The 23599-nt window shown below is 47.3% G+C and overlaps 1 protein-coding gene across 3 annotated transcripts in view; it reads left to right on the top strand.

Moving 5' to 3' along the window:
- Positions 1 to 23379, top strand: part of SP110 (SP110 nuclear body protein) — a 49991-nt gene extending 26612 nt beyond the window's left edge. For all 3 annotated transcript variants that reach the window (XM_055573700.1, XM_055573699.1, XM_055573698.1), the window contains 10 exons: positions 1275 to 1355; positions 3496 to 3714; positions 11074 to 11172; positions 11634 to 11776; positions 12538 to 12582; positions 19082 to 19197; positions 19907 to 20015; positions 20301 to 20372; positions 21168 to 21308; positions 22620 to 23379. In XM_055573700.1, coding sequence (XP_055429675.1) covers positions 1275 to 1355; positions 3496 to 3714; positions 11074 to 11172; positions 11634 to 11776; positions 12538 to 12582; positions 19082 to 19197; positions 19907 to 20015; positions 20301 to 20372; positions 21168 to 21308; positions 22620 to 22733 — 1139 coding nt within the window. In that variant the 3' untranslated portion in view covers positions 22734 to 23379. The remainder of the gene's footprint in view (positions 1 to 1274; positions 1356 to 3495; positions 3715 to 11073; positions 11173 to 11633; positions 11777 to 12537; positions 12583 to 19081; positions 19198 to 19906; positions 20016 to 20300; positions 20373 to 21167; positions 21309 to 22619) is intronic.
- The last annotated feature ends 220 nt before the right edge of the window (positions 23380 to 23599 follow it).

Below are 23599 nucleotides of genomic sequence, written 5' to 3'. Positions count from 1 at the left end.
GCATGTGTTGGTATCTTTACACAATTGCCCAATAATTTCCTCTGAATTAATTTCTAAGTGTAAATTACTTGGTTAGAGTCTGTATATCTTAAATTTCATATTTGTTACCAAACTATTCTCCAGAAAATCTGTTTTGCTGTTGTTGTTCCCTTTAACAACACAAGTGCTCATTAACTGCATCCTCATCAACCCAGATATGATAGAAGTTTTTATAAGTTTGGGTATAATTCAAACCAAGCAATGAATTTTTTGGACTTTTGGGGGGGTCTAAAGATGCTTTTTAAAAATTTTTTTCATTTGTATTTCCTCTTTTAATTTATGCTTTAATTTAATTTATGTACTTTCAATTCAAGCTTTTTGTTCATTTTCTTAGTATGCTATTCATTTTTTATTTTATCTATTAAGGACATTCATCCTCTAATGTTACATATATTGGAATTTCCCAGTTTTATTTTAATATCACATGGATACTTTTTGAAGTATGGGCATTTAAGTTTTTTAAATGGTTAAATCTGTTCATCTTTTACCTTTATGATTTTTGGCCTTGAGTTTGGCTAAGAAGATCATTTATATCTATGGCTTATAACAATCTCTCTATATATTTTCTTCTAGTCTTGAAAAAACTAGTTATTAGAAAAAATGGCATATTTTAATGTTAATAATTTGCCACATTTCTGTTATTCTTTATTCAATCCTTTTTCATTTTCAAGTAGTTTCTTCACATTGGCTCATGGTTCTCTTTCCTCTCCAAAGTGATGGGAAGATAGAAAAAATTTTACTTAAAAATTTCAAACTTATAGATCACTATCAGTTCAGTTCAGTTCAGTCGCTCAGTCATGTCCAACTCTTTGCGACCCCATGAATCGTAGCACCAACTCCTGGAGCTTGCTCAAACTCATGTCCATTGAGTCGGTGATGCCATCCAACCATCTCATCCTTGTCATCCCCTTCTCCTCCTGCCTTCAGTCTTTCCCAGTATCAGGGCCTTTTCTAATGAGTCAGCTCTTCGCATCAGGTGGCCAAAGTATTGCTGCTTCAGCTTCAGCATCAGTCCTTCTAATGAATATTCAGGACTGATTTCCTTTAGAATGGACTGGTTGGATCTCCTTGCAGTCCAAGGGACTCTCAAGAGTCTTCTCCAACACCATAGTTCAAAAGCATCAATTCTTCGGCGCTCAGCTTTCTTCACAGTCCAACTCTCACATCCATACATGACCACTGTGAAAACCATAGCTATAGATAGCCATAAAAGATGATTTTCTTTTCTGTTTCAGAAAAGAAGAGAAAAAAAAGAAGAGAAAAATACATAACTGGTCAAGTTCAAAAAACAGACAGAAAAAAATGTCTCTCAAAAGGTGAGCAAGAAAGATGAAGTTGTCATTCCCTTGGTGTTCATTAGGGTTCTTCTCTTCAGCCACAATGCCAACTCCACCCCAGTGCCTAGACCATCTCATCAAGGACTATGCCCCACAAAGGGAGAACCATGTTGGTTCCAACAGGCTTCTTTTATCTTATCACTGGGAAGGAATGAGGTGGAGGTGGACAGGAGGCATCAGACGATTTTGAGATGTGGGACTTCCCAGGTGACAGTAGTGATAAAGAACCCACCTGCCGATGCCAGAGACACAAGGGACATGGGTTCAATCTCTGGGTCGGAAAGATCCCCTGGAGGAGGGCATGGCAACCCACTCGAGTATTCTTGCTTGAAGAACCCCCATGGACAGAGGAGCCTGGGGGGCTACAGTCTATAGGATAACACAGAGTCAGACACTACTGAAGTGACTTAGCACACACAATGTCCGGTGCAAGTTCAGAGCCAAGAAGAACAGACAAAGCAAAAACCTGAATGTGCAGGCAGAATTCAGATTCCCAGTCCCAAACTGGGGTTAGATTTGTGGTCATCGAGTGTTCAAAACCACCCGCAGAGATGCTTAGCATGCCATTGACTCCATGCATGAAAAAGCATGTTATTTGCAGCACAAGAAACAAAACTATATGTAACTTTGTGTTTTTCTGGACCCTCTGCTTTATTCCTTTTCATGCTCATCACCTTTTATCCTTTTCCTCTGCACTTTCTCCCTCTTCCCCTGCCCCTCTCCTTTCTCCTTGTTTCTTTACTTCAAGATGTGCCGATTGGTGGGGATTGTCTTGGATTCCCAGCCCTTAGGAGGGAATGTGGCACCCTGGGAGGAAATCTCCTCTCGGCACCCAAACTGGAATCATGACATGCATTTCACTGCTTTGGACATTTTCCCAATTTTTCTTCTTGTTGCCAATACCCCTTAGTCTTGGGGTCTGACCTGGGCCAATACCCCTTAGTCTTGGGGTCTGACCTGGGAAGGGACCAGAACCCCCTCCCTACCCTTCTCCTCCCCTTGACTCTTCCCCAGCCCCGCTGCCTCCTTGTCACATGCTGAGTTCTCTCTACCAACAGCTTCTGGGAACACTTGACATTCAGACCTCTGAGCTTTTCTTGTTGGCGTATAAAAATAATTTTTGGAACATAGAAATCCCCTTTCACTCTTGTGTTTCTGAGATTTTGTGTAGTATCTCCAAAGTGGCCTCGACTGAGATCCTGGGCTAGATTCTGCCCTTTCCCAAAAACTGATTAACTTCATAATTAGGGAACCCTGACCATTACAAGGGGCTTCCCTTGTGGCTCAGCTGGTAAAGAATCCGCCTGCAAGGCGAGAAACCTGGGTTCAATCCCTGGGTTGGGAAGATCCCCTGGAGAAGGGAAAGGCTACCCACTCCAGTATTCTGGCCTGGAGAATTCCATGGATTATACAATGTATACAGAGAAGGCAATGGCACCCCACTCCAGTACTCTTGCCTAGAAAATCCTAAGGATGGGGGAGCCTGGTAGGCTGCAGTCCATGGGTCGCTATGAGTCGGACGCGACTGAGAGACTTCACTTTCACTTTTCACTTTCATGCATTGGAGAAGGAAATGGCAACCCACTCCAGTATTCTTGCCTGGAGAATCCCAGGGACAGGGGAGCCTGGTGGGCTGCCATCTATGGGGTCACACAGAGTCGGACACAACTGAAGCGACTTAGCAGTAGCATACAATGTATAAGGATGAAAAATACATAATTTGAATATTTTCTAAACTATGCTGCTTGTTACACATTCATTCCACAGAGATGCATTGAGCTGAGGTGTGTTCTGGCCACATGCCTTAGCTTCTGAGGACTCAGCAACAAGCAAAACAGACAAGATCCCTGCCCTCATGGAGCTTATATTCTCACTGATACATGTGTAATGAAGAGTCAGAAAGAGGAATTGAAGGAGGAAAAGAGAAACAGGGTTTAGGGAGGAGAAGAAAGATACATCCAAGAAAAAGAGAGGAGTGATTATAGAGAAATAGTAAGAGGCAGGCAGGGGTACAAAGGGAACTCAAAGTGAGGGGACTGGGAATGTGAGAGGGAGGTTGCTAACAGGAGGGCCACTGGGACCCCAGTGAAAACTCATCACAAATCTCTCTTTGCTCCAGGAGCAGCCTCATCAGGGCTCAGAATCCAAGAGAAGCTCCAAGGGGTGAATCAGGTGACTCAAAAGAAGGATGACTCAACCAGAAAATCAATGGTCATGACAAGAGCCCGAAAGGCACAGACTGAAGGTGCCCGAATGCCTGCACAAAAGGATAAAGCTGGTGGTGGCACTGGTCACGTGAATGCTCAGCGTGGGAGGGTCGCTCATGGAGCCCGCACAGGTGATGTAGATCTGAAGTGATTACTAGAAGGAGGGAGAAGCATCCGTGAGGTGGCATGAAGACAGAGCAGGGTCTCAGGGTCTGGGGGTGGTTGCTGGGAGAAGTAATCGCGTCCCCAGGGTGCAGGTCGCCTCAGCTGTGTCCTGTGGACCCAGGTCACCTCTCCCAGGTTCTGCTGCTTACATATCCATCAGCAGAGTCACCTGCTCCATGGAGTCTGGGGGCTGCTCTCTGATTCGGGCCGACCCACTGACGGGGGTGGCACCAAACCTCGAAGCGGACACGTTCTCTGGCTTATTTCTTCATGGTTTGTCTCTGGAGGTGAAATAGACTAACCCATGAGTCTGCGTATTTAAAATTATCTCGGGACTTCCCTGCTGGTCCAGTGGTTAAGAATCCACCTAACCGTGCAGGGGACATGAGTTCAATCCCTGGTCAGGCAACTAAGCTCACATGCCACAGCCACCGAGCCTGTGTGCCACAAAGATCCATGTGCCACAACTAAGACCCCACGCAGTCAAGTCCACAAATAAATATTTTAAAAAGTAAAATTATCCCATACTGGGAAACTCCTGGTCATCCGGTGGTTAGGATTCTGTGCTCTCACTGCTGAGGGCCTGGCTTCAATCCCTGGTCAAGCAACTTAAATCCCATAAGTGGCGTGGTGCGGTGTGGCCAAAAAATTAAATTAAAAATAAAGTAAAATAAATAGTGCCCTACCCAATGATCAAACTGTTGCCAGTTTAGACTCCCATGAATATGGTGTGGACACACTTTCCCCTACGTCTTCACCAGCACTAGAAATAATAAGGGCTTCCCTGGTGGCTCTGACGGTAAAGAATCTTCCTGCAACACAGGAGAACCAGGTTCAATCCCTGGGTCAGGAAGAGCCCCTGGAGAAAGGAATGGCTACCCACTCCAGTCTTCTTGCCTGGAAAATACCATGGACAGAAGAGCCTGGTGGGCTATAGTCCATGGGGTCGCAAAGAGTTGGACACAACATAGAAATAACAAGTTGGACACAGAAATAACAAGCCTTTTCCATTTGTTGAACACACAGGCCAATAGTGATAGTCTTCCAGTGTTTTCCTCGAAACTTCTTTGCACACTGCGCAGGGTTAAACATGAGGTGGGAGATCACGATACTGCTCGCCAGCATCTCAGAAGGTCACATACTCCTGCCTTGTGTACTCAAGAAGGGCCATGTGACTCGGCCGAAGAAATGTGGACAGAAGGGAGAGGGCCACTGCAAGCCAAAGCTTGAAAAACTTTTTCTATAACGGGCCAGAAAGTGAGTCATTTAGGCTCAGCTGGCCACACTGGTTTAGTGCTGCTACTTTAACCTTTTCCTGGGAGCAGGAAACTGGCAGAGGCAAAAACATAACAAGTAGGCCGGGCTCCACTCCAATAAAATATTCATTACAGAAACAGACATTGGGCTGATTGGCTCCTGGGCCGTAGTTGGCTGAAGTCTATAATAAGCCACTGAGTTCTGGGAGGACCATAAATGACTTCAGCATTCTCTAGCCTACATTACTAACATCCCTGTTTTTATCTGGGGCTTCCCAGATGATGCTGGTGGTAGAGAATCCACCTGCCAATGCAGGAGACATGAGACACAGGTTCGATGCTTGGGTCGGGAAGATCCCCTGGAGGAGGAAATGGCAACCCACTCCAGTATTCTTGCCTGGAAAATCCCACGGACAGAGGAACTTGGCAGGCTACAGTCCATACGTTAGCACAGAGCTGGACACGACTGAAGACTTAGCACGCACTCTTTTTATTACTTTTAAAATTTTTATTGAACTGTAGTTGATTTACAGTGTTGTAATACTTTCTGCTGTACAGCACAGTGAATCAGGTACACGTAATACATATATCCCCTCCATTTTCGGTTATTTTCCATCTAGGCCGTTAGAGAGTATTGAGTGGAGTTCCCTGTGCTGAGCAGTGCAGGTCTTTATTTGTTGTCTATTTTATGCATAGTATTATAGACAGCCCCACATTGATTCCTGTTCTGGTCAAGCTCATCGCAGGTTGGCATCTTGAGGAGCACTGGCATACTGTGCTTACAGAAAAATGCTGGTGCGTAGTGTACAACTTGAGGGACTCACACGAAGGAAAAGCCCAGGTATACCCAACCACCGGGTCAAGAAATAGAACATAATCCACACACATATTCCAACCCCTAGCCACAGCCCCCAGGGCCTCTTCCAGCCTGGTTCTCTGAGCATCACCCAGTGCTTCCTGCTCCATCCTGCTCAGGGCCAGCTCATGTATCTCCTCCCCCATCACACACTCCATCCTCATAGCCAACCCCTCCATCCTCCTTCCCTTGCTACACAGCTTCAGACTCACCTTGAACAAAGCCTCTTGAACCCAGCAGGTACAGTGTTTTTTCTTGGTGGCACTTATCACAAGTATAATTTTTTTTTTTTGGTTCTCTCTTTTTTCGGCCATACCTTGAGGCAAGAACTTCCCCCACCAGGGATCAACTCCACACCCCTTACAGTGGAAGCACAGAGTCTTAACCACTGGACCACCAGGGAAGTGCTCAGATCTCTTTATAAAAAAAAAAAAAAGTATAGTTAATTTACAATGTTCTGTTAATTTCTACTGTCCAGCAAACTGACTCAGTTATACCTATACATGTATCCTTTTTCAAATTCTCTTCCCATTTAGGTTGTTAGATAATATTGAGTAGAGTTCCCTGTGCTATACAGAAGGTACTTGTTGGTTATCCATTTTAAATACAGCAGTGTGTACATGTCCATCCCAAACTCCCTAACTATCCCTCCCTGCACCATTCCCCCCTGGTAACTGTAAGTTCTTCTCTAAGGCTGTGAGTTTGTTTGTTTTTTCACAAGTGTGATTAACTGTCTGTGTACATCCTATTCACTACGGGAAAATCAAATGAGGTCAGCTCCAGCTCTCCTCTGCGCCTTGCACTTTGTGCTTAAATAGCTGTTAGATCAATACATTATCCATTCTTCCTCATCAAGTATGAATACCTATATCAGGGACTCCATTGACCCATATAAACTAGAAGAGACACATTTGACTTAATCTGGCAGAGCTGACTCTTGTAACCAGGCCCTTTACTGCCCCCTGCTGGAAAGAGGCAGGAAGTGTGCGAATGATCTATAGCTCTGATGTCACTAGGAGCTCCCCACCCTCCACCTTAAAGGGGGACTCTGCTCAGTGTGTATTCCACACGACCATACACAGAAGCCCTGCCAACGATATGTAAGTGTGTACGTCACTTTACAATTGGCAACCGATTTGTTCTACTTTTTGCCATTTAATCCTCAAATAGGTTTTTTCCCGTCCATTTTGCAGATTCACTTAGAACATAAAGGACTTGCATGAGCTAAAACCAACCTAGGTGTTTTAATCCCAAGTCCTTTGTTTTACAGTGAAAAATAAATACTCCCCCTCCAGGTCTTTGCAGGAAACACAAGTGGGAGGCAGGAGTCTAGGCAAACACTGACAGCTGTCCGTCAGCATCAGCTTCTCCCACCTCCTTAGCATGTCCGCCCACCCGGCTTTGACTTCTGATTTAACACCTTATCTTGGGGTGGCAAAGAGTCGGACGTGACTGAAGTAACTTAGGAGGCACACACACACCCTGTGTGGGACAGAAGAGCCTGGTGGGCTACCGTCCATAGGGTTACAAAGAGTCGGACACGACTGAATGACTGAGTACCCACACACACACTCTGCTTTAAACGATGTGGAATCTTGTCGCAGTGTTCCTGATGGCAGGGAAAGAGCACACACATAGGGGCTGGCATGTCTGGATTCCAATGCCAGCCTCATCTCACAGTGCGGTGACCGCCAGGCATTCTCTCTCCAAATCTGTGCCAACTCTAAAATGAGGACCACGGCCACTGCCTTCACTTGCCTAAGGTTGTTGTGCAAATAAACAAGAAAACATATGTGTGCTGCTTTTACTAGGCCCCTAACCAGGCTTCTCCAGCCACTCCATCGCCACACGGGCCCTTCCTCTACAGATACAGAGGTCCAGACTTTTCCCCAGGCCATGACGGGTTTTTCTGTTTTAATTTTAATTTATTATTATTACTTTTTACTGCACTTGGTCTTCATTGCTGTGAGCAGGCTACTTCCTAGTTGTGGTCCAAGGGCTTCTCATTGCGGTGGCTGCTCTTGTGGTGGAGCACAGTCTCTAGGCTGCATGGACTTCAGCAGTTGCAGCTCATGGGCTCAGTAGTTACTGCTCGAGGGTTCTGGAGCATGGGCTCAGTGGTTGCAACAAACGGGCATAGTTGCTCTGTGGCGTGTGGAAGCTTCCCGGACCAAGGATTGAACCTGTGTCCCCTGCATTGGCAGGTGGATTCTCAACCACTGACCCACCAGGGAAGTCCCCAGGCATAGTGTTCACCTTGTGCCTCTTCCCTAGGTTCTGTAAGAATCCCTGGAGGTGGTCTTCCCCATCACTAATGGGGGTTTTTCCATTCCGCTTTTCTTTGTCTCTGTTAGGCTTTTCTTTTCATTTTCTCCACCAGGCTTTTCATCTCTATGAACTCCCTTTTTTTTTTTTTTGGTGTTATTGCTGTTGCTGTTTCTTGTTGTTTGGTTGATTTGGGGTTGTTTTCTGTTTGTTTGTTTTCTGGCCACGCTGCTCAGCATGCTGGATCTTAGTTCCCCGACCAGGGCTCAAACTCGTACCACTTGCACTGGAATCACGAAGTCTTAACCAGTGGACCACCAGGGAAGTCCCTCCCTTTGCTCTTTAATTGCTTACTTTTCCTAGCAGGTTCCTCGTCTTTGCTCACATTTACTAGCGGTGACCTAATAGATGTGGGAGAGCTGTACTCAAACCACCCTCCACCCCTCCAGGCTTCCAACCTTAAACGTCTGTTTACTGAGATGAGAGGTGGGATGGAGCCAAATGAAAGATCATGGGAAGCAGATCAGAAAACTGTCTTCCTCCCTGAGGGGTGGAGGTGGGGGGGTGGGTGGCTTTGGAAGCATTAGGGACACAAGGTCCCTCCTAATCAGGCAAAGGATGGGGAGCTGCCCATGCCCACCACTCTGCACACTGGGCTGGCTGCCCAGAGTTCCCAAAGCCACACACTGCAGCCACATCTGCCTGTGGGCATGTCTGGGATGTCTGTGTCCACTGGACCTGTACTTGATCGTTTGGTGACACAGACAACTATGGAAGGTCCCTGTTGCCATCCAAATCCCCCTCGGGATTTTCATAGTGATTCAAAGTTACCCATGACTCCGCTTTGTCAGCAAGTTAAGAGCCTGTGGTGCAAATGCCCCACTCAGCTTTGATGACATCAGCACACCCTGTTATAACCTTGCTAGTGAATTGCAGAGCCAGGATTACAAGCCCACCCAGTCTGGCTCCCAGTGCCATGCTCTCGTTCACTGGGTCATATTTAGTGGGCAGATGCTGGGGGCCAGTGGTGGAGCCAGCCACTCTGTGCAAGAGCACTGGCCGGCTGTTCTTCCCACCAAGGTCTTCCCACCCCTTATTCTTACCTACCTTGCTACAACCCCTGCTCCACAAGGCTGAGCTTCCTCTGGGGTCTATAGAAGGCAACTTTCGCCTCACTTCTCATTTCTCATTTGACTCTACCTAGCTCATATCTTTCTGAACTAACTCATGATTTCCTTGCCATTGATGCTTCTCTGTTTCGGTTTTTTTTCCCCAATGATGCGCTTGCTTTTTCACATGTTTTCCTTTAGATCTTTCTGTAAGTGTTCGAGACCAGGGTGAGAGTTGGGCTATATATTCTCCTTGCCTCATTGCAGATGCAACCACATCCAGTATGAATGCACATCAGCTCTGGGGAGCTCTTTCTCTCTGCCCCACCCCCACCCCAAGAAACAGCTCCCGTGTCTGTCTTTAATGAACTTGCCCACGGTGAGGTTGGTGGGGGATGGGGGAAGCAGGAATGAAGCTGAAACTCCAGTACTTTGGCCACCTCATGCGAAGACTTGACTCATTGGAAAAGATTCTGATGCTGGGAGGGACTGGGGGCAGGAGGAGAAGGGGACGACAGAGGATGAGATGGCTGGATGGCATCACTGACTCGATGGACGTGAGTCTGAGTGAACTCCGGGAGTTGGTGATGGACAGGGAGGCCTGGCGTGCTGCGATTCATGGGGTCGCAGAGAGTCGGACACGACTGAGCGACTGAACTTAACTGATATTGTGTTTGTGCTAAGGCTCTAAAGTCATGTCCAACTCTTTGCAACCCCTTGGACTGTAGTCCAAGAGGCTCCCCTATCCGTGGAATTCTCCAAGCAAGAATACTGGAGTGGGTTGCCTTCTCCTCCAGGGGATCTTCCCAATCCAGGGATCAAACCTGAGTCTCTTATGTCTCCTGCATTGGCAGGCGAGTTCTTTATCACCAGTGCCCCTGGGAAGCCCGATGTTTGTTACCCCTTCTACTTTTACAATTCTTTCTCCTGAATCAGAACCCCAGATCCCTACTCTAAGGCTCTGAGTTGCCTAACTCTCCATAGGCAATGTGCAGACTAGTCTAGAACTCTTGGGGGTTTTCTTTTCCTCTTACAGGAAGAAACGGGAGAGCAATCAAATGAAAAGGGACAAGACTTAACATTCTCCTCTCAGTGCTAACTGCTTCACTTACCCCCATCTTTGTTTGAATCAAGCAAAAAAAAAAAATCATAGACAGAGAAATGTTCTCCAACTACATGAATGCAAAGGAATATTCTGGGCTGGCAACTCCCATCAGTACAGAGGGACAAGCAGGATGTTTATGGAATAAAGGAGCATTAGGTGATAGTGGATTAGTCTGTAAATTTAAACACATTCACACAGTTGAAGCACAATATGTTTATTAAAGTATTTTATGTGATATTGTGTTGGCGGGGGTCATTTTGTTTATTAAGGACCCCTCGGTACACCCGTGTAGTCTGCCACTCAAAATGGAAGACTTCCTGTGAATTAACCAGAGAATGCTCCCCCAGCGTTCTTTATGTTATTATGGTCACTGCTCTTATTATTAGAATTCATGGAAAATTCAAGGGGGAGACAGAATGAAGACTGAAGAACACTAATGTGTTCTTTTCCTTTTTAATAATGTATTTATTCGGTTTTTGGTTGGGCTGGGTCTTCATGGCTGCGAGTGGGCTTTCTCTGGTTGTGGTTGGGGGTGGTCTACTCTGTGTCTCGGAGCACAGGCTCTAGGTGCACTGGTGCACGGGCTTCGGTGGTCGTGACACTCTTGCTTTAGTTGCCTGGGACATGTGGCGTCTTCCCTGACCAGGGATCGAAACCACGTCCCCGGCATTGGCAGACAGATTCCTATCCCCTGAACCACCAGGGAACTCCAACCTGTTCTTTTCTACTTTCAGAAAAACCCAAAGATAAAACTCTCGATTTTCACTCTCCTGAACTCCCCGTGACCTGTGGGGAGGCAAAGGGGATTTTATATAAGGAGAAAATGAAGCAAGGTGAGTTCCTTGACCTTCTGCCCTTTGGAACCCCACAATGAAGGAATCACTAGAAGGGAAGAGAATATCCACATGTGTCATTGTTCAGGGCGTGGACCCTGCAAGCAAGGCTGCTTTAGAAAAAGCTGGGCTTGTGATGAAGGGATTTTTCCACCTTTTCAATGTCATTTTATACCTGGTGATCAGGCCACTGCCTTCCCACATGGAAGTCATCCATGGACCTGTGACACACATCCTTGCCAAGTGAAAGGCAAATCCTGTCACAATCCCTCACCACTCAGGTGGGTTTCAGGACTTCCTTCAATCAGAGAGGAGGAGTCGGGTTTCCCTGCTCATTCTCCCACCTCACAGGGAGTCTCTGAACCCAGAATGGTAGAGCACCATGAGTAGGGGGATGGAGGTTTAGGGTGAATTCACCGAGGATGGAGGTGGATGTAAGATGGACTGTCTTTACCTTCCAGGATCCTCAGAGAAGTGTATTCAGAATGAGAAGGGAGTTTGGTTCACACCAGCAGAATTTGAAATTGAAGGAAAGCGGAAACATTCTAGGAACTGGAAGCGGAGTGTGTTTTGTGGAGGAAAGAGCCTAGAAAAGCTGCTGCAGGTATTGTAATAACAAGAGACACATAGGTGGGGAGTTTAATTCCCTGAAGGATGAGCAGAATTACAATAACAGCAGTGTGAGGAAATTCCCATCAGGATTCCACAGCGGGACTGAGAAAGAGCTAACTGATCATAGAAAAACACTGTGGGTGAGGAAGTTAGGAACCCAGACTGGTGCTGATAAGGGGAAACTTTAAATACAAGATGGAGGGATTTAAGAAGCTTACCCTCCTGGTATGGGAGAGGGTGGGCTGCAAGGAAACTAGATGAAGAGAGAGACCCCTCTGAAAGCTTCCCTGTGCCCACCACCCAATAAACGCCTCCTCAAGACCACAGTCCACGTGGGCCCCTCGGTGAAGCATTTCCAGACCATCCTGCCCATGGCTAGTCCCTCCTTTCCACTTCCCCGGCACACTGTTCCATCCCATGAGCAACGAACAAGGGTACTAGTCTCTGTGATCCCAGGTCCCAACACAAAACCACTCCATAGCGCTCAGAATGTGATCCCTGAAATGAAATCATAAGGATGTTATCCAGAGAAGAAATGGGAAGGAAAAGGAGTGGGTAGGCTAGCACAGAGAGAGAAGAAAAGGTCCAGAAGAAGACCAATGGGAGGAGGGAGCTAGTTATTCTTCCTGCTCTTGGGTTGGAGACCCAGTAGGCTTTCCATGTACAAATATTCATTCACAAGTGGGGACTTGGATATTTACAAAAGAAAAGCCTTCAGAACAGTCACATTCATTGACCCGTCCTCTCTTGCAGAACGGAATTTTGTTCTGTCCTTCAAGAAAACATCTCAAGACAGAGGTAAATAGCAGGTGAATTCCTACCACATTCTCAGCCACCATGTTGCAGACTTTCCATGTGCCAAGGCTGGCCCGGGCATCCTCGACCTTCCCAGGCCCGAGTCACCTTCCCATTTCAGCACTGCGGTTTCCTGACGACTGCTTTAGCGCACTGATGCTTGACCATGCCGCCTTATGTTCATAGTTAACTTAAGACAGGGAAGCAGGTAACTCTTTAAAATGAAGATTAGGTCACTAGCGTGTGTTCTACAAAAAAGATTTGTGTATTGGGATGATCAGCAACCAAATGTGTCAGAAATAGAGTGCTCTAGTTTGAAAAGTAAATATGGTATTGAAATAGACAAGAATAGACAAATAGTAAGAAGTAAGAGTAAGAAGATCATCCTTGATTGAACTCCAAGGATTCCTAACTTCGACATGCTCCTTATTGGTAACAGCAGAATGGAATAATGTGTTTGAACTGAGCTTTGTCTCTGCAGAGCCTCCCGATGGCATTCATTCACTGGCTGTACCCACTACTCCTCCTCAGGTGCCTTTACTTACATAGATAGGTCTTCTAGTCTCGAGTCCCATTCATGGCTTCCCATAGATATGGACCTCCAACAGATGCAATGATGCCTCTTCCATCTTGTCCAGGAGGTTAACCTGAGCCTTGGCTGGATTCACTCAAAGTTGATAAGGCAATGAGGTCCCCCAAAGGTCCCCCAAAGTTGTTTATTATATAAATCATCTTTTCCATGCTAATTTGAAATACCTTGATATGTTTAGGGAGGTTCCTTGTAATAGCAAAAAAAATAAGACTATAGATGTCCATCAGTACTCTAAATAAACTGATAATCGACAGAATGGTGGTTTTTAAAAATGCTTTGCCAGTATATATTCATCCTATAGTCATCAAAGCGTTTAAGGTCAGGAAAGCTTCAGGAAGCTTAAACTGGTAATAACATGTACAGAAGGAGCGCAGTTTTGTTTAAGTCAATGTGTAGGGCTATGACTAAAAAAATATCTGGAAGAGTTCTGGGATGGGATGAAAAGGGACATTTGCCTTCCACGTTATATATTTATATACAGGTGAAATTTTTATAATGATCATTTATTACTCTTGTAACCAGAAAGAAATAAAGATTTTTAAAATCCAGATCATTAATTAATGGCCCCAATATTATAGTTCCTTCTTACTCATAATGCTCAGTTCAGTTCAGTTCAGTTGCCCAGTCATGTCCGACTCTTGGCGACCCCATGAATCACAGCACGCCAGGCCTCCCTGTCCATCACCAACTCCTGGAGTTCACTCAAACTCATGTCCATCGAGTCAGTGATGCCATCCAGCCATCTCATCCTCTGTCGTCTCCTTCTCCTCCTGCCCCCAATCCCTCCCAGCATCAGAGTCTTTTCCAATGAGTCAACTCTTCGCATGAGGTGGCCAAAGTACTGGAGTTTCAGCTTTAGCATCATTTCTTCCAAAGAAATCCCAGGGCTGATCTCCTTCAGAATGGACTGGTTGGATCTCCTTGCAGTCCAAGGGACTCTCAGGAGTCTTCTCCAACACCACAGTTCAAAAGCATCAATTCTTTGGCGCTCAGCTTTCTTCACAGTCCAACTCTTACATCCATACTTGACCACAGGAAAAACCATAGCCTTGACTAGATGGACCTTTGTTGGCAAAGTAATGTCTCTGCTTTACAATATGCTATCTAGGTTGTTCGTAACTTTTCTTCCAAGGAGTAAGCGTCTTTTAATTTCATGGCTGCAGTCACCATCTGCAGTGATTTTGGAGCCCCAAAAAATAAAGTCTGACACTGTTTCCACTGTTTCCCCATCTATTTCCCAATGCTACATGTCAGCAAATGACAGCCAGGGACACACTTAACCTTTCAGTCCCCCCCCACCCCCACCCCATCAGGAGTCGCAGTGAGGTAAAGAAAACCAAGTTTAGTTTTGATCACAAATGGACCAATGCAGGCTCTTCCCCTAACACGCCCCTGGCGCTCTGCAGTATACCAAGTCTTTTCTGGCACCTTGCTCAGTTTCTGTGTACCAGCAAGAGGCCTGATGCTGATATTGGGTTGGCCAAAAAGTGCATTTGGATTTTTCCATAACATTGTATGGGAAACCCCAAATGGACTTTTTAGCCAACCTAATACTGCAAACGTTTGCTTTGTGGCTGGCCTGCAGGGTGCTGCTCCCAGGACCCCAAGGCAACCTGAGCAGCTGGTGCAGAGAATCAGGGGCTCCAGGCCTGTGAGAATCTCCACACTGGAAGGGCCCAGTATGCAGACTACAGTTGGTATACAAACGGCATATAGGGTGAAACTGACCGCTTCTGCTTTTGCTTTTATTTTTTTGTCTTTAACTTTTTGGACAAACCCTAGAACTTTTTGTTGAGGAGTCCCCATTCACGTTAGATAGCAAGATGGTTAGATAGCATCACCAACTCAATGGACATGAGTTTGAGCAAATTTCCGGAGATAGTGGAAGACAGAGGAACCTGGCATGCTGCGGTCCATGGGGTTGCAAAGACATGGCTGGGTGACTGAACAGCAATAACAACCCCATTCAAGTGGGCTGATTTGTAACCAACAGTTTAAATAAGTATAAGTAAAATCTGTACATGAGGATGGTGTTACTTTCAGAACTCAAAAGGCTTTAAAATGTTGGGCAGTTGTTGTAGGATTGAGTTTTAAGAGGGTCAGTCCTTGTTTCTTGACAGTGTCAGGGATAGAGCAGCCTTCAACTGACCAAACAATGCCTAGGAATTTGCTGAGCAGGTAGGGCCTTGTTCTACATGTGGGGTGATGGCCCTTCCCTTCTCCTGAGTTCCTTCCTGTAGTTGTATATTCTGAATATGTCAAATGAGAAGGGTTGCATCGATGTGGTGTCATTCCTGTGTTCCTGGGGGAAGTCGGCTGTAGCTACAATCTTGTCTGCAGAGACTGTGTGATAGCAAAGCTGTCAAGGTACCCCAGGATAGCCAGGTAAAGTTTTGTATGCCTGCAAAGATGAAGGCCAACTCCAGCAGAGAGGCTGTTGAGATAGGCACTGAACAGAACATAAGAGCCAAACCTGTGAATGTAAAACACTTGCCAGTTGCTAAATGGATGGGAGTTGGTAATGGACAGGGAGGCCTGGCGTGCTGCAATTCATGGGGTTGCAGAGTCGGAGACGACTGAACAACTGAACTGAACTGAACTGAAATGGATGACATCAGTAACGGCATTAATATTGGCTATATCATGGGGGTCCTTTGTGAGTAATTGCATCCCATTAAATTTAAACAAGGTACCTACTATGCTTTCAGGGGACTTGCCAAACATAAAACAGAGGACAAACAGGTATACCTCACCTTAATGCCTCACCTTAACACCCACTGCTCAAAACTATCCTGTAGTGGGCATGGATGCTTTGAGCTAACAAATGATGAAGTAAAACAAAATTAAATCTTTGACACAATCAGTTTTACATAATGAAGCCCATGGACCTTCCACTCTTAAAATAGTTAATAGAACTCAGTAGAAATTAAAGCAGGGCCTTCAAGAATAGAAATTTATCATGTTGTTGTGTTGTTATTTAGTCCCTAAGTTGTGTCCAACTCTTTTGCAACTCCATGGACTGTAGCCTGCCAGGTTCCTCTGTCCATGGGGTTTCCCAGGCAAGAATACTGGAGCGGGTTGCCATTTCCTTCTCCAGGGGACCTCCTTGACCCAGGGATCAAACCCAAGTCTCCTGCATTGGCAAATGGATTCTTTACCCCTGAGCCACCAGGAAAGCCCATATAAGATCTGTTTAGCACAAGAGTGATTATCTCTACTTTTCATCCATTTAAATGTCCAATCTGGCCTGTTCTTAAACTTGGAAAGAATGGATGGTGCCTCCTGGTGGATGCTGGCAACCTCAGTGCCCAGAAGAGAACAACATAACTTCAAGCATAAGTCAGCGGGGACCTGAGCCAGTTAGCAATCCAAAGAGAGACCCCTAGGTTGGAATGGTCACCCAGACTCCTGCTTGCCAACCCGACTGTCTTGTGGTTGCCTGCAGGTAAGTGAGCTCAGCCCTGCACTGAAAACTGGGTTCAGATGTTGAAACCAATGATGCAACACATGTGCCAAGAGAGAATAAAAGATTTATTGCTCATATACAGAAACTTTCTGGGGAGAGGCAAGGCAGGCACCCAAGCTGGCCTGAAAGTGGCTGGAGTGAAGAAAGGGTATGCGTGCTACGTCACTTCAGTCATGTCCAGCTCTGTGAGACCATATGGATTGTAGCCTGCCGGGTTCCCTCTGTCCATGGGATTCTCTGGGCAAGAATACTGGAGTGGGTTGCCATGCCCTCCAGGGGATCTTTCCAACCCAGGGATAGAACCTGAGTCTCTTATGTCTTCTGCAGGGGCAGGAAGGTTCTTTACCACTAATGCCACCCCAAGAAAGGGTATAGCCCAAGGTTTATTATGGTTAGGGATGTGGCCATGGGCTTCCCCGATAGCTCAGTTGGTAAAGAATCTGCCTGCAATGCGGGAGACCTGGGTTCAATCCCTGGGTTGGGAAGATCCCCTGGAGAAGGGGAAGGCTACCCACTCCAGTATTCTGGCTTGGAGAATTCCATGGACTGTATAATCCATAGGGTCACAAAGAGTCGGACACGACTGAGTGACTTTCACTTCACTTCACCTCACGTGGCCAAGGTGAGGGTCCCCTTGCTGGGGCGAGGTCTGTCCGACTTGAACTTCTCACTGTGGCCAAGAGAGGGAGCCCATGAGGTTTCCTTAGCACCTTGCCCAGATGCGCCAAGAGGGGAAGAGGGAGGGGTGGGTTAGAGAAACCACCAGTCATCGAATATGAAAACCAGAGTCAGATTCTTTATTAGAGTGTGACCGTGGGTATGTGTGTCCTTTCTCTGTCACTTCCCTGTTGTATCATGTGTGCTGGAAACTTTCACTCCAGAACACAGAGGTAGGGGGGCAGGGGTATCAGGGCTCTGGGCCCAACCAGGTTCTCCATCAGGAGGAGCAGGTAGGTCTGCACTGGCATCTGTACTCTGGACCAGCGCAGGCCAGGTGTCATTGAGGCAAGAATGGCTGTTGGGTGTCAACTGTAAAGACAGAGAGAGGCAGACTAGCAGGTTCAGGAGGGGAAGGCCAGAAAGAGTCTTTGACCGTCAGGGTTATGGAGCACTCCTTAGGAGGCCTTGGGGCTTAGGAAGTGGAGAGGGCGCTCAGGAGGCTCCCCAGCTAAGAGAGATGAGCACCATCCCAGATCAGGAAGACGTTTCCCTTTGGCTGAGTGGCTAGTTTTGCCAATGGACTAAACGTTCCCGTCCCTGATGCCCTTGGTCAGGGCCCTCATATTTGTGTTAGGGACAGTGGTGGGTGGTGGCAGGGTCCTTTCCTTGGTTCTAACTGATTCTCAGTTGCTTTGAGCCTTTGCTCCAGCTCCTGGTGGTCTATTTCCTGACCACCCACCATCTGTCTTGCGGGGAGAGTACCACAGTGGGGCACAGGAAGAAGGACCTCTCTTCCAGACTCCTACCCTTTGTGCACACAAAAGGTTCCCTTGTGCATGTGGAGGGCTTCCCTGGTGGCTCAGATGGTAAAGAATCCACCTGCAGTGCAGGAGACCCAGGTTCAATCCCTGGGTTGGGAAGATCCCCTGGAAAAGAGAATGGCTATCCACTTCAGTATTCTTGCCTGGAGAATCCCACAGTCAGAGAAGCCTGGCAGGCTAGAGTCAGTGAGTCACAAAGTCAGACACGACTGAGCAATTAACTTGTGTGGAGCCCCCCCTGTCTGTCCTGTAGGGCTGGGAGCAGAATCAGGAGTCCCACCTGTGAATCTTTGTTGTTGCTCAGTTGCTAAGTCGTGTCCGCTGAGTCACGTCCAACTCTTTGCAACGCCATGGACCGCACTATGCAAGGCTCCTCTGTCCTCCACTATCTCCCAGAGTTTGCTCAAATTCGAGTCCATTGAGTCCATAATGCTATCTAACCATCCCCTCAGGGTGCTCATATTTGTGTTACGGACAGTGGTGGGTGGTGGCAGGGTCCCCTCTTGGTTGTAACTGATTCTCAGTTGCTTTGAGTGGTGGTCTACCTGACCACCCACCATCCGTCTTGGGGAGAAAGGACCACAGTGGGGCACTTTGGCACCCCTTCTCCTCCTCCTCCTCCTTTCGTCTTCAGTCTTTCCCAGCACCACCTGAATCTTTATCCAACTGTAAGGATCATGCCTCTCACCTACGTTACTTGTAAAACTTACTAGGTTACATTTTACAGCCACAAGAAAGACCCCTGTGGATCCTCAGCACGCACCCCGGCCCCCAACCAAACAACCCATTGACACAGCAGTGCTGTGTCTTTGTGTATGTCCCTCCATGTGTCAGCATAACCTCAGGGACTGTTCTCGGAGTTGCCCACGAGCTTACCTGGGCCTGCGCGCAGCGGCTGAGAGCATCTCTGGGCCAGGCCCGGGAAGGGGGAGCAACCTGTCTCAGGTACCAATCCCCTTCTAGCAGGAAAACTCCAAGGAATGTGAGGTGTGCTGTAAAGGGGGCTCGCTGCTCCGCTGTGACACTTGCCCGCGATCCTTTCACGAGGACTGTCACATCCCACCCGCGGAGGCTGAGAGGTTAGTGAGACGCAGCCCCGCCGGGTGCGGGCACCCCGCCCGGGCTCCGCCTCTGATCGCTCATCTCCGGATGGAAGAGCCGCGGGCCCGAGAGCATCTGGGCATCCCGGGCTCTGCCCGGGTGACCCCGCGTAGCCCCATCGGCCCGTAGCCTGTCTTCCCTGTGGTATCAGTGCCTCTGAATCTGTGGCTGAGTCACGCTGACCCCCACACTGCCTCTGCCCCTGGGAATTGTCCTTTCCCGGTTTCGTAACCCAGACTCCTGTCCAAAGGGTGGAAAAACACCATTTGTGCTCTGTGATTTCTCAGAAAAGGCAGGAAACGTGGCCTGCTTCTCCGATTTCCCCTACAGTCTCAACAGGCTGATGGAGCCTCAGTCACCCAGGGGGTTAAGACCCAGTTTCTGATACTCCAGCTGGGTGCACAACGCTCCTTGTGCTCCCAGGAGGGCAGAGGAGGAAAGGAGAACCCACCTCTCTCCCTGACACCGCCCTCCACACTCGGACTGCTTTGTGGCTCTCTCAATGGGACCCCTTCCTGCACTCCACTCCCACCCACCTATCCCCCCACCCCCAACCCCCTCCACCTTGGGAGTCTTGGAGACTCCGGGAGGTGGCCCCTTCCTTCCCTGGCTGCATCCATCAGGAAAAGGAAACTGGTGGCAGTTTCTGAGGGCCTTGTCCTCGCTCATTTATGCCCGGCCCTGCAGGAGCCCGTGGAGTTGCACCTTCTGCAGGATGAAGGAGTCTTCAGGAAACCAGCAGGGTCTCCAGGAATCTGAGGTTTGGGCAAGGTCCATGCAGCCGGAGGAGCAGCTGGTGAGTGGGATGGGGACCCAAGCCTTCCCCCTCAAACAGGCAGAGGGTCCAGGGAAGGGCACCCAAAGAAAGCCTTCAGTGTCTCACTTCCGAGGATGGAGCTTCAGTGCCCAAACGTGGAGGACAGACAGAATTCAGCATTCACCTCCCCACCATGGCACCTTGGCAGATGCAGTCAGAAGGCTGGTTGTGTCTGGCTGCTCCTATGTGTGGTTTCTGGGCAAAGGCTTGGCCTCACTTTCTCCAAACTGCATTTGCCTTTAAATCCCTCTTCGTATTTTACAGAAATGTGAGTTTCTCCTCTTGAAAGCCTACTGTCATCCACAAAGCTCTTTCTTTGCGGAGACCCCATGTAATGTAAGTTCTGTTCGACATTTCTCATCCTCTGGGCATCTGTCTGCTGTTAAACTCATTTTAGAAATGTAGAGTGTGCATTCTGCAGGCATCTCTGTTTGTAGAGGGTGGAAGGTTTAGCTGCAGGCTCTGGAGTGGGGCTGCCTCTTCAAAGTCCACCCCATTGCATACCAGCTCTGGGACACAGTATCTTAGGTTCTCTTTCTCTTCAGTGGGAATGCCTTCCTTACAGAGAACATAGGGTTGAGGGTGCAGACTCAGGAGACTTGAACTATGGGTTCAATGTAGCTCAATCAGTTTTTAGCTGTGAAATCTTGGATAGGTTACTTAACCTCTCCATTCCCTTGTTTCTCATCAATAACACTGGGGTAATTATAGTAACAATCTCTTACTGTTGTTGTGGAGATCATATATTAATGCATCAGCAGTGCTTAGAACAATGCCTGGCACATAGACATCAGATACCATTATCAGTGTGTGCATGTGTGCTCAGTCACTTTGGTCATGCCCGACTCTTTGCAACCCTATGCACTGTAGCCCACCAGGCTACAGGCTCCTCTGTCTATGGGATTCTCCAAGTAAGAATACTGGAGTGGGTTGTCCTGCCCTCCTCCAGGGTATCTTCCCAACCCAGGGATCGAACTCACATCTGCCTGCATCTCCTGCATTGGCAGGCTGATTCTTTACCCACTAAGCCACTTGGGTATTACCCTGCAATATAAAGGCTGGTGTTGGATCCAGTTGGATCCAGTGGCAATGCCTGTGCTCACATCACCTCTTTGATGTCTTTGCCCCTAGATTCGAGATTATGGTGAGCCCTTCAGGGAAGCCATGTGGTTGGACCTGGTTAAAGAAAGGCTGACTGAGAAAGTGTACACAATGGCTTGGTTTTTACGGGACATGCGCCTAATATTTCACAACCATAAAACATTTTACAAGGTAAAGGGAATTTCCTGCCTCCCTTTCACATCCTTTCTACTTCCCCCTCATTTCTGGGACAGCAGAGCTTTGCAAGAATTGTGCCTAGTCTTGTCCTGGGGAGAGCTCAAAAAGCAAGGATTATAGAAGGAAACTGTCTCTCAATCTCAGAGGTGGAGAAAGAAACTGAAAGTCGCTCAGTCGTGTCTGACTCTTTTCGACCTCATGGACTATACAGTCCATGGAATTCTCCAGGCCAGGATACTGTCATCAGTAGCCATTCCCTTCTCCAGGGGATCTTCCCAACTCAGGGATCGAACCCAGGTCTCCCACATTGCAGGTGGATTCTTTACTACTGAGCCACCAGAGGTGGAGAGGAGGATGTCAAAAAGAACAGCAAGCAGGGTCCTTGTAAATGATACCTGAAAAAAAATTTCATCTTCAGTCCCAGAAGGACAGGCCACACCCACTGAGAACGGTCAATTTCATCCTGCCTCCTTGCTCAAATGGGGTGGGGCGTGGTGGGGTGGGGAGGCAGTTTACGCTTACATGGTCCTTCATGCCTCAGAAACACAGAAATGAATTAATTAAGATGAAATGAATTAATTAAGATGAAATGAATTAAACTTTCAGGATGCTCATGCTCAGATTTTTTTACTCCTGAGTTTCCCAGTGGACTCAAATACCCAGATTTGCTCTCAGCTGGTGTTCGTTTCATCTTTCATTGGTAGGAAGAGCAACTGGTTGAACTGTATTGCAATCCAAGGCATTGTTTAGTTTATTGCGTTTACTCTGATTTTTTACTCTCACTTGTCCAGATATTTCTTGGGACATATATAAAGCGAATTCTCAGTTCCACCCAGCCTCCTTCCCTCCCTGCTTGCCGCCAGTTGGCGTGTTCATGAGCCACAGGCTGTAAACTGGTGTCCAGCAATGGAGCTGGAAGGGGAAGAATCAACCCAGGGAGCCCTTCAATGCCTAGCACAGTCTTAGCCTTGGAGAATGGAAGGGGTCATCTTTCCTTCAGAGAGTGGGCTTTCAAGAAAAGCTTTATCTGGTTTGCCCCAAGGTCAGGCTTTGCAGGGGTCAAAATCAGCTCTTTGGTCCAGACCATCTGTCAGGTCCAAGTTAACAACCAGGCAGAGCCTCATGCATTTGAACATCTGAGTGGCAGCCTCTCCCTCCTGTTCTGCTCGCCACCTGGGGGAGTGCAGCTTTCCGGCAGGGAGAGGAGATCTCCTAAGAAAGCATAAGTGATCTATGATCCTAATTCTCTGTCCTTAGGCCCCTGTGTGCTTGCTTTTTTTTTTTTATCCTCTCTCTCTCTTTCAGGCTTCCAACTTTGGTCCGGTAGGACTGGATTTAGAGGCAGAATTTGAAAAGGACCTCAAAGAAGTGCTTATTTGTCATGAAGTCAGTGAGAACAGCTTCCAGGCTCGTCCTTGATCCTGTTCTGGATGGACTAAAGCATCCCAACTTCAGGATCCATATAATGGTACCCTGGCCATCCTTAGATTGCCAACGACTCTGGGATGCCATTGGCTGCCCTTGTCACTCAAATCTGACTTTACATAGAATCATCATGTCCTCCACCTCCTTTTATTCTTTTTGTATTTCACTCCCCCCTCAAAAAAAAATTGAATTGTTTCTTAATACCATTAAATACCTCACCACCGTTCACATTCTCTTCATTGTCTCATAAATCCTTTTCCAATTGATGTGTTTAAATTGGGATCCTAACTACTTTCACACACTGAATTTAGCTAATCTGTCTCTTAAGGTTCTTTTCATCTGTAAATTCCCCACTTCCTTTCTTCCTTGCTGTCTACTTATTGGATAACCTGGTGTCTTTGCCCTATACAATTTTTCATGTTCTGGAATTTTCTTTTCCTTTCTTTTGGCCACACCATGCAGCTTGTGGGACCTTCAGTTCAGTTCAGCTGCTCAGTCTCATCTGACTCTTTGCGACCCCATGAACTGTAGCACACCAGGCTTCCCTGTCCATCACCAACTCATCACAACTTGCTCAAACTCATGTCCATCGAGTCAGTGATGCCATCCAAGCACCTCATCCTCTGTTGTCCCCTTCTCCTCCTGCCTTCAAGCTTTCCCAGCTTCAGAGTCTTTTCTAATGAGTCAGTTCTTTGCATCAGGTGGCCACAGTTTTGGAGCCTTGGTTCTTTGTTTTCAATTTTGGCTACACTGCCTGACTTGTGGGATCTTAGTTCCCTGATCAGACATTGAAGTGAGAGCACAGTCCTAACCACTAGACCGAAATTCCCATATTCTGGGTTTTTCTACATCCTCCTGTG

The sequence above is a fragment of the Bubalus kerabau genome, chromosome 3 (genome assembly GCF_029407905.1).
Source record: "Bubalus kerabau isolate K-KA32 ecotype Philippines breed swamp buffalo chromosome 3, PCC_UOA_SB_1v2, whole genome shotgun sequence".
NCBI classification, from domain to species: Eukaryota; Metazoa; Chordata; class Mammalia; order Artiodactyla; family Bovidae; genus Bubalus; species Bubalus kerabau.
Note: the sequence above shows the minus strand (reverse complement) of the source record. Positions and strands in the feature narration are given on the sequence as shown.